Source organism: Bufo gargarizans, chromosome 3, assembly GCF_014858855.1.
Source record: "Bufo gargarizans isolate SCDJY-AF-19 chromosome 3, ASM1485885v1, whole genome shotgun sequence".
Taxonomy (NCBI): domain Eukaryota; kingdom Metazoa; phylum Chordata; class Amphibia; order Anura; family Bufonidae; genus Bufo; species Bufo gargarizans.
This window is the reverse complement of record NC_058082.1, coordinates 36,358,744-36,373,034: the sequence shown is the minus strand read 5'-3', so window position 1 is coordinate 36,373,034 and position 14,291 is coordinate 36,358,744. Positions and strand designations below refer to the sequence as shown.

General features: G+C 44.3%; 1 protein-coding gene across 1 annotated transcript in view; it reads left to right on the top strand.

Annotated features, from left to right (window-relative positions):
* Positions 1-14,291, top strand: part of CCDC81 (coiled-coil domain containing 81) — an 88,637-nt gene that overhangs the window by 64,264 nt on the left and 10,082 nt on the right. Inside the window, exons 11-13 of the mRNA XM_044287098.1 lie at positions 8,164-8,271; positions 9,307-9,476; positions 12,278-12,356. Coding sequence (XP_044143033.1) covers positions 8,164-8,271; positions 9,307-9,476; positions 12,278-12,356 — 357 coding nt within the window. The remainder of the gene's footprint in view (positions 1-8,163; positions 8,272-9,306; positions 9,477-12,277; positions 12,357-14,291) is intronic.

The window sequence follows — 14,291 nt, the reverse complement described above, 5'->3', positions numbered from 1 at the left end:
AAATGTCTTCAGCTTCTTACTTTACCAATACTTCCACACCCTATATACTAATACAGGCATGCTCAACCTGCATCCCTCCAGCTGTTGCAAAACTACAACTCCCAGCATGCCCCAACAGTCTACAGCTATCAGCCTACAGCAGAGCACTGTGGGAGTTGTAGTTTTACAACAGCTGGAGGTCCGCAGGTTGAGCATGCCTGTACTAATACAAATGCCTGTTACTGCCACATGCTGTGCCCTGAATATAATAGTAGCAAATACTGTGTTTCTGAATACAGTCATGTTGCATACTATACCCCCTTAAAATAATGTACCACACGTCCCTGTATAGTGTCACACACTCAATGCCCACTGTAAATAGTGCCACTTGCTCTCTGCCTACTTTATATAGTGCCTCTCACCTGTGCCCCCTGTATATAGTGCCCTGTATATAGTGCCTCCTGCCTGCTTTGCCCCCTGGTATATTGTGCCTATTGCCTGCTGTGCCCCCTGTATATAGTGTCTATGCAACCTCTATATAGAGCCTTTTGCATGTGCTCCCTGTACTATGTACTATGCCCCATGTATGTAAAGTCTGTTTTCTGTGCCACCTATATATACTTCCTCCTGCCTGCTGTGCCCCATGTATCTAGTGTCTCTTGCCTGATGTGCCCCTCATATATAATGCCTCCTACCTACTTTGTCCCCCTGTGCCCTGTATATAATGCCTGCTGTGCCCAAGTATATACTGCCTCCAGCCTGCTGTGCAACCTGTATGTACTGCCTCCAATGTACTATGCCACCAATATGTACTGCCTCCAGCCTGCTGTGCCACCTGTATATACTGCCTCCAGCCTGCTGTGCCACCTGTATGTACTGCCTCCAGCCTGCTGTGCCACCAGTATGTACTGCCTCCAGCCTGCTGTGCCACCAGTATGTACTGCCTCCAGCCTGCTGTGCCACCTGTATGTACTGCCTCCAGCCTGCTGTGCCACCAGTATGTACTGCCTCCAGCCTGCTGTGCCACCAGTATGTACTGCCTTCAGCCTGCTGTGCCACCTGTATGTACTTCCTCCAGCCTGCTGTGCCACCTGTATGTACTGCCTCCAGCCTGCTGTGCCACCAGTATGTACTGCCTCCAGCCTGCTGTGCCACCTGTATGTACTGCCTCCAGCCTGCTGTGCCACCTGTATGTACTGCCTCCAGCCTGCTTTGATCCCTTTCCCCCCTGTATGTATTCCCTCTCGCCTGCTGTACCACTCACAGAAACAAACACATACGTACACACAGAGTATGAGCATACTCACCTCATGTCCCGGGTCCCGCGATGTCCTGCAGTAATGCAGGCCTGGCTTCTTCTTGGCGAAAAGTCGCAGGGGGGTACAATGCATCACAGAAGAGTGCCGAATCATGGCTGGGGAGGGAAATGGTTTCCTTGTCCCGCCAGTTGTTCAGCTGTATCTGCGTCCTGAGGATATATGAGTGTAGAGCCCCCTGAACCCGCTTGAATCACTGGGTGCCTAGTAGAGGGGGCACAAAGCACTCAGCTCCTTCCAGCCTAGCGCTGCCCTGCCGACACCTCCTCTTGATTACATGTCAGGAGGACAGAGTCACTAGATCTACAGTACAGACCAAAAGTTTGGACACACCTTCTCATTCAAAGAGTTTTCTTTATTTTCATGACTATGAAAATTGTAGATTCACACTGAAGGCATCAAAACTATGAATTAACACATGTGGAATTATATACATAACAAAAAAGTGTGAAACAACTGAAAATATGTCATATTCTAGGTTCTTCAAAGTAGCCACCTTTTGCTTTGATTACTGCTTTGCACACTCTTGGCATTCTCTTGATGAGCCTCAAAAGGTAGTCACCTGAAATGGTCTTCCAACAGTCTTGAAGGAGTTCCCAGAGATGCTTAGCACTTGTTGGCCCTTTTGCCTTCACTCTGCGGTCCAGCTCACCCCAAACCATCTCGATTGTGTTCAGGTCCGGTGACTGTGGAGGCCAGGTCATCTGGCGCAGCACCCCATAACTCTCCTTCATGGTCAAATAGCTCTTACATAGCCTGGAGGTTGAAAAATAAATGATGGTCCAACTAAACGCCAACCGGATGGAATAGCATGCTGCTGCAAGATGCTGTGGTAGCCATGCTGGTTCAGTATGCCTTCAATTTTGAATAAATCCCCAACAGTGTCACCAGCAAAGCACCCCCACACCATCACACCTCCTCCTCCATGCTTCACGGCGGGAACCAGGCATGTAGAGTCCATCCGTCGCACAAAGACACGGTGGTTGGAACCAAAGATCTCAAATTTGGACTCATCAGACCAAAGCACAGATTTCCACTGGTCTAATGTCCATTCCTTGTGTTCTTTAGCCCAAACAAGTCTCTTCTGCTTGTTGCCTGTCCTTAGCAGTGGTTTCCTAGCAGATATTCTACCATGAAGGCCTGATTCACACAGTCTCCTCTTAACAGTTGTTCTAGAGATGTGTCTGCTGCTAGAACTCTGTGTGGCATTGACCTGGTCTTTAATCTGAGCTGCTGTTAACCTGCGATTTCTGAGGCTGGTGACTGGGATGAACTTATCCTCTGCAGCAGAGGTGACTCTTGGTCTTCCTTTCCTGGGGCGGTCCGCATGTGAGCCAGTTTCTTTGTAGCGCTTGATGGTTTTTGTGACTGCACTTGGGGACACTTTCAAAGTTTTCCCAATTTTTCGCTCTGACTGTCCTTCATTTCTTAAAGTAATGATGGCCACTCGTTTTTCTTTACTTAGCTGCTTTTTTCTTGCCATAATACAAATTCTAACAGTCTATTCAGTAGGACTATCAGCTGTGTATCCACCTGACTTCTCCACAACGCAACTGATGGTCCCAACCCCATTTATAAGGCAAGAAATCCCACTTATTAAACCTGACAGGGCACACCTGTGAAGTGAAAACCATTTCAGGTGACTACCTCTTGAAGCTCATCAAGAGAATGCCAAGAGTGTGCAAAGCAGTAATCAAAGCAAAAGGTGGATACTTTGAAGAACCTAGAATATGACATATTTTCAGTTGTTTCACACTTTTTTGTTATGTATATAATTCCACATGTGTTAATTCATAGTTTTGATGCCTTCAGTGTGAATCTACAATTTTCATAGTCATGAAAATAAAGAAAACTCTTTGAATGAGAAGGTGTGTCCAAACTTTTGGTCTGTACTGTATGTCCTGATGCTAATGAGCGCTAGCCGCACTGGCAATAATGTCATTGATAAGTGACAAGGAGGGGAGCAGGCACAAGTCAGTTATGTGAACCCGGGCCCCCTTAACGCCACGAGCGCCGTAGCAGCCGCTATGGTTGCTGATGTGGTAATTCCACCACTGATGTATGCCATATTCACAGGTGCCCTACCTTAAAGGGATCATCACACTACGACAGCCCCTGTCTGTATGCTATATTATATAAAAACAAAAAGTCGTATCACTGTGTACAAACATTACATGATTTACCCTGTAGTTATCCTCCAGAGCTGCACTCACTATTCTGCTGGTGCAGTCACTGTGTACATACATTACGTTACTTATCCTGTAGTGATCCTGAGTTACATCCTGTATTATACTCCAGAGCTGCACTCACTATTCTGCTGGTGCAGTCACTGTGTACATACATTACATTACTTATCCTGTACTGATCCTGAGTTACATCCTGTATTATACTCCAGAGCTGAACTCACTATTCTGCTGGTGGAGTCACTGTGTACATACATTACATTACTTATCCTGTACTGATCCTGAGTTACATCCTGTATTATACTCCAGAGCTGCACTCACTATTCTGCTGGTGCAGTCACTGTGTTCATACATTACATTACTTATCCTGTACTGATCCTGAGTTACATCCTGTATTATACTCCAGAGCTGCACTCACTATTCTGCTGGTGGAGTCACTGTGTGCATACATTACATTACTTATCCTGTACTGATCCTGAGTTACATGCTGTATTATACTCTAGAGCTGCACTCACTATTCTGCTGGTGCAGTCACTGTGTACATACATTACTTATCCTATACTGATCCTGATTTACATCCTGTATTATACTCCAGAGCTGCACTCACTATTCTGCTGGTGGAGTCACTGTGTACATACATTACATTACTTATCCTGTACTGATCCTGAGTTACATCCTGTATTATACTCCAGAGCTGCACTCACTATTCTGCTGGTGGAGTCACTGTGTACACACATTACATTACTTATCCTGTACTGATCCTGAGTTACATCCTGTATTATACTCTAGAGCTGCACTCACTATTCTGCTGGTGGAGTCACTGTGTACATACATTACTTATCCTGTACTGATCCTGAGTTACATCCTGTATCATACTCCAGAGCTGCACTCACTATTCTGCTGGTGCAGTCACTGTGTACACACATTACATTACTGATCCTGTACTGATCCTGAGTTACATCCTGTATTATACCCAGAGCTGTACTCACTATTCTGCTGGTGGAGTCACTGTGTACATACATTACTTATCCTGTACTGATCCTGAGTTACATCCTGTATTATCCTCCAGAGCTGCACTCACTATTCTGCTGGTGCAGTCACTGTGTACATACATTACTTACCCTGTACTGATCCTGAGTTACATCCTGTATTATACTCCAGAGCTGCACTCACTATTCTGCTGGTGGAGTCACTGTGTACATACATTACGTTACTTATCCTGTAGTGATCCTGAGTTACATCCTGTATTATACTCCAGAGCTGCACTCACTATTCTGCTGGTGCAGTCACTGTGTACATACATTACATTACTTATCCTGTACTGATCCTGAGTTACATCCTGTATTATACTCCAGAGCTGAACTCACTATTCTGCTGGTGGAGTCACTGTGTACATACATTACATTACTTATCCTGTACTGATCCTGAGTTACATCCTGTATTATACTCCAGAGCTGCACTCACTATTCTGCTGGTGCAGTCACTGTGTTCATACATTACATTACTTATCCTGTACTGATCCTGAGTTACATCCTGTATTATACTCCAGAGCTGCACTCACTATTCTGCTGGTGGAGTCACTGTGTGCATACATTACATTACTTATCCTGTACTGATCCTGAGTTACATGCTGTATTATACTCTAGAGCTGCACTCACTATTCTGCTGGTGCAGTCACTGTGTACATACATTACTTATCCTATACTGATCCTGATTTACATCCTGTATTATACTCCAGAGCTGCACTCACTATTCTGCTGGTGGAGTCACTGTGTACATACATTACATTACTTATCCTGTACTGATCCTGAGTTACATCCTGTATTATACTCCAGAGCTGCACTCACTATTCTGCTGGTGGAGTCACTGTGTACACACATTACATTACTTATCCTGTACTGATCCTGAGTTACATCCTGTATTATACTCTAGAGCTGCACTCACTATTCTGCTGGTGGAGTCACTGTGTACATACATTACTTATCCTGTACTGATCCTGAGTTACATCCTGTATCATACTCCAGAGCTGCACTCACTATTCTGCTGGTGCAGTCACTGTGTACACACATTACATTACTGATCCTGTACTGATCCTGAGTTACATCCTGTATTATACCCCAGAGCTGTACTCACTATTCTGCTGGTGGAGTCACTGTGTACATACATTACTTATCCTGTACTGATCCTGAGTTACATCCTGTATTATCCTCCAGAGCTGCACTCACTATTCTGCTGGTGCAGTCACTGTGTACATACATTACTTACCCTGTACTGATCCTGAGTTACATCCTGTATTATACTCCAGAGCTGCACTCACTATTCTGCTGGTGGAGTCACTGTGTACATACATTACGTTACTTATCCTGTAGTGATCCTGAGTTACATCCTGTATTATACTCCAGAGCTGCACTCACTATTCTGCTGGTGCAGTCACTGTGTACATACATTACATTACTTATCCTGTACTGATCCTGAGTTACATCCTGTATTATACTCCAGAGCTGAACTCACTATTCTGCTGGTGGAGTCACTGTGTACATACATTACATTACTTATCCTGTACTGATCCTGAGTTACATCCTGTATTATACTCCAGAGCTGCACTCACTATTCTGCTGGTGCAGTCACTGTGTTCATACATTACATTACTTATCCTGTACTGATCCTGAGTTACATCCTGTATTATACTCCAGAGCTGCACTCACTATTCTGCTGGTGGAGTCACTGTGTGCATACATTACATTACTTATCCTGTACTGATCCTGAGTTACATGCTGTATTATACTCTAGAGCTGCACTCACTATTCTGCTGGTGCAGTCACTGTGTACATACATTACTTATCCTATACTGATCCTGATTTACATCCTGTATTATACTCCAGAGCTGCACTCACTATTCTGCTGGTGAGTCACTGTGTACATACATTACATTACTTATCCTGTACTGATCCTGAGTTACATCCTGTATTATACTCCAGAGCTGCACTCACTATTCTGCTGGTGGAGTCACTGTGTACACACATTACATTACTTATCCTGTACTGATCCTGAGTTACATCCTGTATTATACTCTAGAGCTGCACTCACTATTCTGCTGGTGGAGTCACTGTGTACATACATTACTTATCCTGTACTGATCCTGAGTTACATCCTGTATCATACTCCAGAGCTGCACTCACTATTCTGCTGGTGCAGTCACTGTGTACACACATTACATTACTGATCCTGTACTGATCCTGAGTTACATCCTGTATTATACCCCAGAGCTGTACTCACTATTCTGCTGGTGGAGTCACTGTGTACATACATTACTTATCCTGTACTGATCCTGAGTTACATCCTGTATTATCCTCCAGAGCTGCACTCACTATTCTGCTGGTGCAGTCACTGTGTACATACATTACTTACCCTGTACTGATCCTGAGTTACATCCTGTATTATACTCCAGAGCTGCACTCACTATTCTGCTGGTGGAGTCACTGTGTACATACATTACTTATCCTGTACTGATCCTGAGTTACATCCTGTATTATACTCCAGAGCTGCACTCACTATTCTGCTGGTGCAGTCACTGTGTACATACATTACATTACTTATCCTGTACTGATCCTTAATTACATCCTGTATTATACTCCAGAGCTGCACTCACTATTCTGCTGGTGCAGTCACTGTGTACATACATTACATTACTTATCCTGTACTGATCCTGAGTTACATCCTGTATTATACTCCAGAGCTGCACTCACTATTCTGCTGGTGGAGTCACTGTGTGCATACATTACATTACTTATCCTGTACTGATCCTGAGTTACATCCTGTATCATACTCCTGTGCTGCACTCACTATTCTGCTGGTGCAGTCATTGTGTACATACATTACATTACTTATCCTGTACTGATCTTACATCCTGTATTATACTCCAGAACTGCACTCACTATTCTGCTGGTGAAGTCACTGTGTACATACATTACTTATCCTGTACTGATCCTGAGTTACATCCTGTATTATACTCCAGAGCTGCACTCACTATTCTGCTGGTGGAGTCACTGTGTACATACATTACTTATCCTGTACTGATCCTGAGTTACATCCTGTATTATACTCCAGAGCTGCACTCACTATTCTGCTGGTGAAGTCACTGTGTACATACATTACTTATCCTGTACTGATCCTTAATTACATCCTGTATTATACTCCAGAGCTGCACTCACTATTCTGCTGGTGCAGTCACTGTGTACATACATTACATTACTTATCCTGTACTGATCCTGAGTTACATCCTGTATTATACCCCAGAGCTGCACTCACTATTCTGCTGGTGAAGTCACTGTGTACATACATTACTTATCCTGTACTGATCCTGAGTTACATCCTGTATTATACTCCAGAGCTGCACTCACTATTCTGCTGGTGCAGTCACTGTGTACATACATTACTTATCCTGTACTGATCCTGAGTTACATCCTGTATTATACTCCAGAGCTGCACTCACTATTCTGCTGGTGCAGTCACTGTGTACATACATTACATTACTTATCCTGTACTGATCCTGAGTTACATCCTGTATTATACTCCAGAGCTGTACTCAGTATTCTGCTGGTGAAGTCACTGTGTACATACATTACTTATCCTGTACTGATCTTACATCCTGTATTATACTCTGTTTACTTTACCTTTTTCTATAGTTGGAAGCTCATGTGAATCGAGAAGAGAGAGAGAAAGATGCTGCATACAACAAGGGTGTGGCAGAGGCCACCAGGAACGGGCGGAACGGCAGAAGCACAGAGTTCTATGTAAGAGCTGTAATAAATCCATTCACACTCTATAGACTTACTGGTAGGGAGCTTAGATTGTGAGCTCCATTGGGGACAGGAAGTGACGCTAATGTCTGTACAGTTCTGCGGAATATCTCAGCGCTATATAAGTGAGGAAAATACAAGCTCACTTTAAGGGATCATTCTCACGACGGCAAATAGCGGTCCACAATGCACGGGCACCGCTTGTATGAGCTCCATACTGCGGTGCGGACTTGAATGGGTCCGTGATCCACAAGATACGGCAAAGGTTTGGGCGTGTCCTATCTTTTGTGGTGCGGAGGCACAAACCCAAAAGCCCATGCAAGCGCTTCCAAGTGTTTCCATGGGCTTTTGCATCCGGGCCTTCGCCCTGCCTAAATTATTGACCAGGCATCATTGAAAAGCATTGAAAAACTCATGATGTATTACATGTTTCTTGGCAATGAAAGGGTTAACAGCGTTGTCCACTCCTTTACTACTGCACTGCAGTAACCAACTCCTTCCACTGCATAATGGATGAAAATTTGTCATGCTGGCACAGGAGCTACTGCAGAACAGCTGATCGGTGGGAGTGGGGGCCGCCAGACTGCCGCCGTGGCTCGTCCTGAGGATAGGGGAGTGGACAATACCTTCACAGGATGCAACCATGTGCTTGCACAATGCACCTAAAATAAAAGTAACTTTGCCAATAGTTTTAATTAAACATCTCCTACTGTTTTGTGCCTACAGCTCCCACACAGATCCATGCGTCTCCATGGTAACAGACTACAAACAAACCGAGTGTAGTCTGATCCTGCAGTCCTACGGTCTTCCACCTGTCGCCTACCCCATACTAACTTACATTTAGTAGGCTAGCAAAATTTAGCGGACAGAGGGATGACAATAGGAATGCTGGATCAGACTACACGGGGTTTGTTTGTAGTCTGTGTCCATGGAGACTCTTCAGAAACTGGAAGGAGATGGTAAAGTTATTTCATATTTTTTATTTTAGATCCATTGAAGCAATTAAAATATCAATTTACCTCCTTGCAGAGATCGTACATTTTCCAGAAAAGGCCGCTGACCCCTCCAGCTTTACTAAAGCAAGAGCAGTACTACCAGTCGCTGACTAAGCAGATGGCAGACAGAAGAGGCAAAGAAGTGAAGGAGAAGCAGGACCAGGACTTGCTGGCCCGACTCGAACACGTTCAGCTGGCAGAAGAGTAATGGTTATTTTGTATTTTCTACATCACTATCTAATTGATGCGCAGTGTAGCAGAGCCGATTCTCATATACTCTCTGATCATGCAGTCCTATGTAAAGCCACAGATGACAAACACATCATCAGTGTACCAAATCGGCTCTGCTACATCCATCTATAGCAGATATATAGGAGTTAGCACACCATTTCTCCTTTTTTGGGGGCTTCTACGCCTGCAGATTTGTCTTGACATGATAGAATCCCGAGAACTTACGGCTTCCGATAAAATTATCATTCTGGACGTCCTTCAGATCCGCCGATTTCTTTTTACGCTTGTCTTAAGATATCCAGTGGGCATCAAAAAAAAATGGACTATGCAGACTTTAAGCAGTATGCAGTGATGGATAGCTTTGAGAATGCAAAGTATCTGGTGCAGATGTTGAGATGAAGTCTTCTCCTCTCTCCACCTCCAGAGCTGCATTCATAATGCTTTTCGTTGACACATCACTCCATTAACATTATTCTGATCCGTGTACCCTCAACAGTAGAAATTATCGGCCCAGATTTACAGTTATTCATGGATCACAAGGGAGTAAAGCGCTGCGGAATATGTCGGCTCTATTATTATGAATATTATTATTAGGAACCAGCAGAATTATGAATGCAGCTCTTGAATGTACTGTAAGGTAACTCAAGATGTGTTCAAGATAAGAAAAAGAGCTTGCATAGCTTCTTACCATTATAGATGGATTTATATGCTCTTCACACGTGAATGTACGCGATTAGAACGGGGCATGCAACATTTTTTTGTAACAAACTTTTCATTGCTTTACCCAAATCAGCCACTAGATGGTAGTATATGTGCTGTAAGAGACTGAAAGAAAAGCTCCACAAATGTAAAATAATAAAAATCACTGTATAATAGGAAAATTCTTGAGACTAACCTCATGTTCATATATCCGTAATCAGATTGATAGAAAATGGGGCCCTGGGCAAGAAGATAAGTAGTGCACCCTGCTTGCTGCCTTGTAATTTCAGCCTCTATAATGCCACCATATAGTGGCAAGATAATACTGCCACATACAGTCATCATAATACCATCACATAATGCCCAAATAAAACGTCCTCATAAAGAAAAACTCCTGTTAGGGAATATTGATGTCATAGATGGGGATCCCTCCACTTATGCCAAAACTGAGAGCTGTCCTGTAAGAGTGGCTACCATCTGAATGGCCCGATTCTGAATCAGCCGATCACCACCAGATGAGACAACCCCTTTAAGGGCTCATTCACACCAGCGTATGAATGGGTCCGCACCAGTTCCTTGGCCTCACAAAAAAGATAGAGCGTGTCCTATTGTCAAGAATAGGCATTTTCTATGGTAGAGGCGGCCATATGCGGTCCGCAAATTGCAGGACGCACACGGGCCGGTATCCGTGTTTTGCTGATATGGTCATGGTAAAGAGCACCTATAGCAGTTCAATTCATTTCCCAATTACTACCCTTGCAGACTGCCACTTCCGATTGGGCGGTATTATTTTGCTCCTGAGCTTCCCGTCCCTGCAGGGAGCTCACTTTGCCACCCTTAGTGTCACTGAATGCATCCAAGCTCTTATAACTATCTCTGCACCTGCCATTCACTGACAGCAGGCAGAGATCTTGAAAGTGATGAGGATTCGAAACATAACATAGTAACATAGTTTATAGGGCTGAAAAAAGCCCTCTGTCCATCCAGTTCAGCCTGTTGTCCTGCAAGTTGATCCAGAGGAAGGCAAAAAAAAAACTGTGAGGTAGAAGCCAATTTTCCTCATTTTAGTGGAAAAAAATTCCTTCCCGACTCCAATCAGGCAATCAGAATAACTCCCTGGATCAGCGACCCCTCTCCAGTAGCTATAGCCTGTAATATTATTACACTCCAGAAATACATCCAGGCCCCTCTTGAATTCCTTTATTGTACTCACCATCACCACCTCCTCAGGCAGAGAGCTCCATAGTCTCACTGCTCTTACCGTAAAGAATCCTCTTCTATGTTTGTGTACAAACCTTCTTTCCTCCAGACGCAGAGGATGTCCCCTCGTCACAGTCACCGTCCTGGGGATAAATAGATGATGGGATAGATCTCTGTACTGACCCCTGATATATTTATACATAGTAATTAGATCTCCCCTCAGTCGTCTTTTTTCTAACGTGAATAACCCTAATTTTGATAATCTTTCAGGGTACTGTAGTTGCCCTATTCCAGTTATTACTTTAGTTGCCCTCCTCTGGACCCTCTCCAGCTCTGCTATGTCTGCCTTGTTCACAGGAGCCCAGAACTGTACACAGTACTCCATGTGTGGTCTGACTAGTGATGTGTAAAGTGGTAGGACTATGTTCTCATCACTGGCATCTATGCCCCTTCTGATGCAACCCATTATCTTATTGTGTGGTGTGAATTAAAAAATTGGATTTTGTGTTGGCTACAACTGGACGGTACCTTTATGTTTCCCGTAACCTTTATTTTTTTTAAAGGGGGGCAATGAGGGGTCATAACGAGCGTTGTATAAAGGGCCGATACAATCTCTACGGGGGAAACCCCAATTATTACAATTGCTCATCCCTCATACAGTATGCTTACTGTCAGCAGCACATCCCCTGTGTACTGTGTACATGGGGGAGGGGGGATATGCTGCTGACAAACAATCATTTTTTATTTTGGCTTGGCCAAGGACGGGGGTTTAGTGAAATCTCTCCTTTCTTGTTGCTATTTACAACTATATATTGCAGTACTATTAGCGCCCGGGGTCAGTGACCCGTCGTTCATCTATATGTTTTACCTCCTAGGTTGGCCGCTCAGAGGGCAAAGTTTTTAAGAGCAAAAACGGAACAGATTCATTCCTACAAAAACGCCCTGGACACCCAGGTATGCCTCTGAACTCCCCCACCCCCATGCACACTGCTGACCCTCCGAGCTCGGAGGACTGCACTCCAGAAGCAGCGCCACTCTCTTCCATGGACTACGTGTGGTAGGTTGCTTTAAGAAAAATAATTCACATTGAGGTTACATGCACACGATCGTATGTGTTTTGGGGTCCGCAAATTGCGGATCCGCAAAAAAAAAAAACGGATAACGTTCCGTATGGCATCCGTTTTTTTTGCTGATCCATTGTAATAATGCCTATTCTTGTCCGCAAACTAGAAAAAAATAGGACATGCATTATTTTTATTGCGGAGCAACGGAACGGACATAATAATGCGGACAGCATACGGTGTGCTGTCTGCTTTTTGCGGACCCATTGAAACGAACGGGTCCACATTCTATCCCCCAAAAAATGGATCGGACACAGAAACAAAATACGGTTGTGTGCATGAGGCCTAAAGGGATTCTCCGGGGTTTTACTATTGATCCTCAGGTCATCAATGTCAGATTGGCGGGGGTCCGACTCCAGGCACCCCCGCCGATCAGCTGTATGAAGGGATTGCGCGCAGCGCGCACGCGTGCTTTCTCTCATTTCTCTTCCTGCTCACTGATGCTATGTCTATGGCGAGCAGGGAGAGGGCATGCAGCACTGCCCTCCCTTTATACAGCTGATTGGCGGGGGTGGCGGATGTCGGACCCCACTGATCTGATATTAATGACCTATTCTGAGAACAGGTCATCAATATTAAAAGCTCATAGAACCCCTTTAACTGGGGAGTGGACAGAGCACTTACATGGCGACCCCCTCATCTTTTTAGAGGCAGATCCGCCGATTCCCGTACTCTTCTTCTGCCATCCAAGATGGCTGCACCGCTTCTCAGACTAACCCCCAGGATTGGCCAGTATTGCTCATGTGATCAGTGCTGGCCAATCCAAGAGCAGGGCTGGACAAGCAGGAAGTGTCTTGGGCTTCCGATGCACAGTTTGCACCAGGTGGCAGAAGAGGAAGCCCAGAATTAGCAGATCTGAAACTAAAAAGATGAAAAGCAGGCACCGTGTGTGTTCGTCCCCCAATTCATGTGATTTAATTTAATTTTTTTCTTGAACCAGAGGGTCAGTTTACCTTCAGTGGAGCCGATCTGCAACACATGACAACCCAGTGGTGGTGCTGTTTCTGGAAGAAAGTAGACAGTCTTTTCATCTTACATCTCCTATAACGGGGTCGTCCCGCCAAAAATATTCTGCATTTTTCAAACCAGACCCTGGATCTGAATACTTTTGCAAATGCATGGAATTAAAAATTTTGCATAGCCCCTGAGTTATTCACTAAAATGTATTTGTATAGCGCCACCTGCAGTTTATTTTTTTTCATATTTTTCTGTCCATTTCACTGAGGTGGCCGCACATGCTCAGTTTAGTCTTTCAACTGCCTCCTGAGCTGTGATGGGGTGAGAGCTGCAGCAGAAAGGAAACGCCCCCTGAGCTGCCAGTTTGATATAAAGCTAGCACAGCAATTGGAGCAACTTCAGCTCAAAATGCGGGTTCGGGACCCGAACTTGACACCGGACCCGGACCGCATTAAAGTCAATAGGGACCCGAACTTCACTTTATTATTTTCCGTTATAACGGAAAATAATATCATTCTTAAGACAGAATGCTAAATAAAATGGCCATTGAGGAGTTAAAAATAATTAAAAAAAAACTCACCTCATCCACTTGATCGCGCAGCCGGTATCCTCTTCTTTCTTCAGGACCTGCGATGACGTCACCGCGCTCTGGTGAGCGCGGTGACGTCATTGCATGTCCTGTAGAAAGAAGAAAGAAACGGATACCGGCTGCGCAATAAAGTGGATGAGGTGAGTTTTCTTTATTATTTTTAACCCCTCAATGGCCATTTTATTTAACATTCTGTCTTTAGACTGCTATTATTTTCCGTTA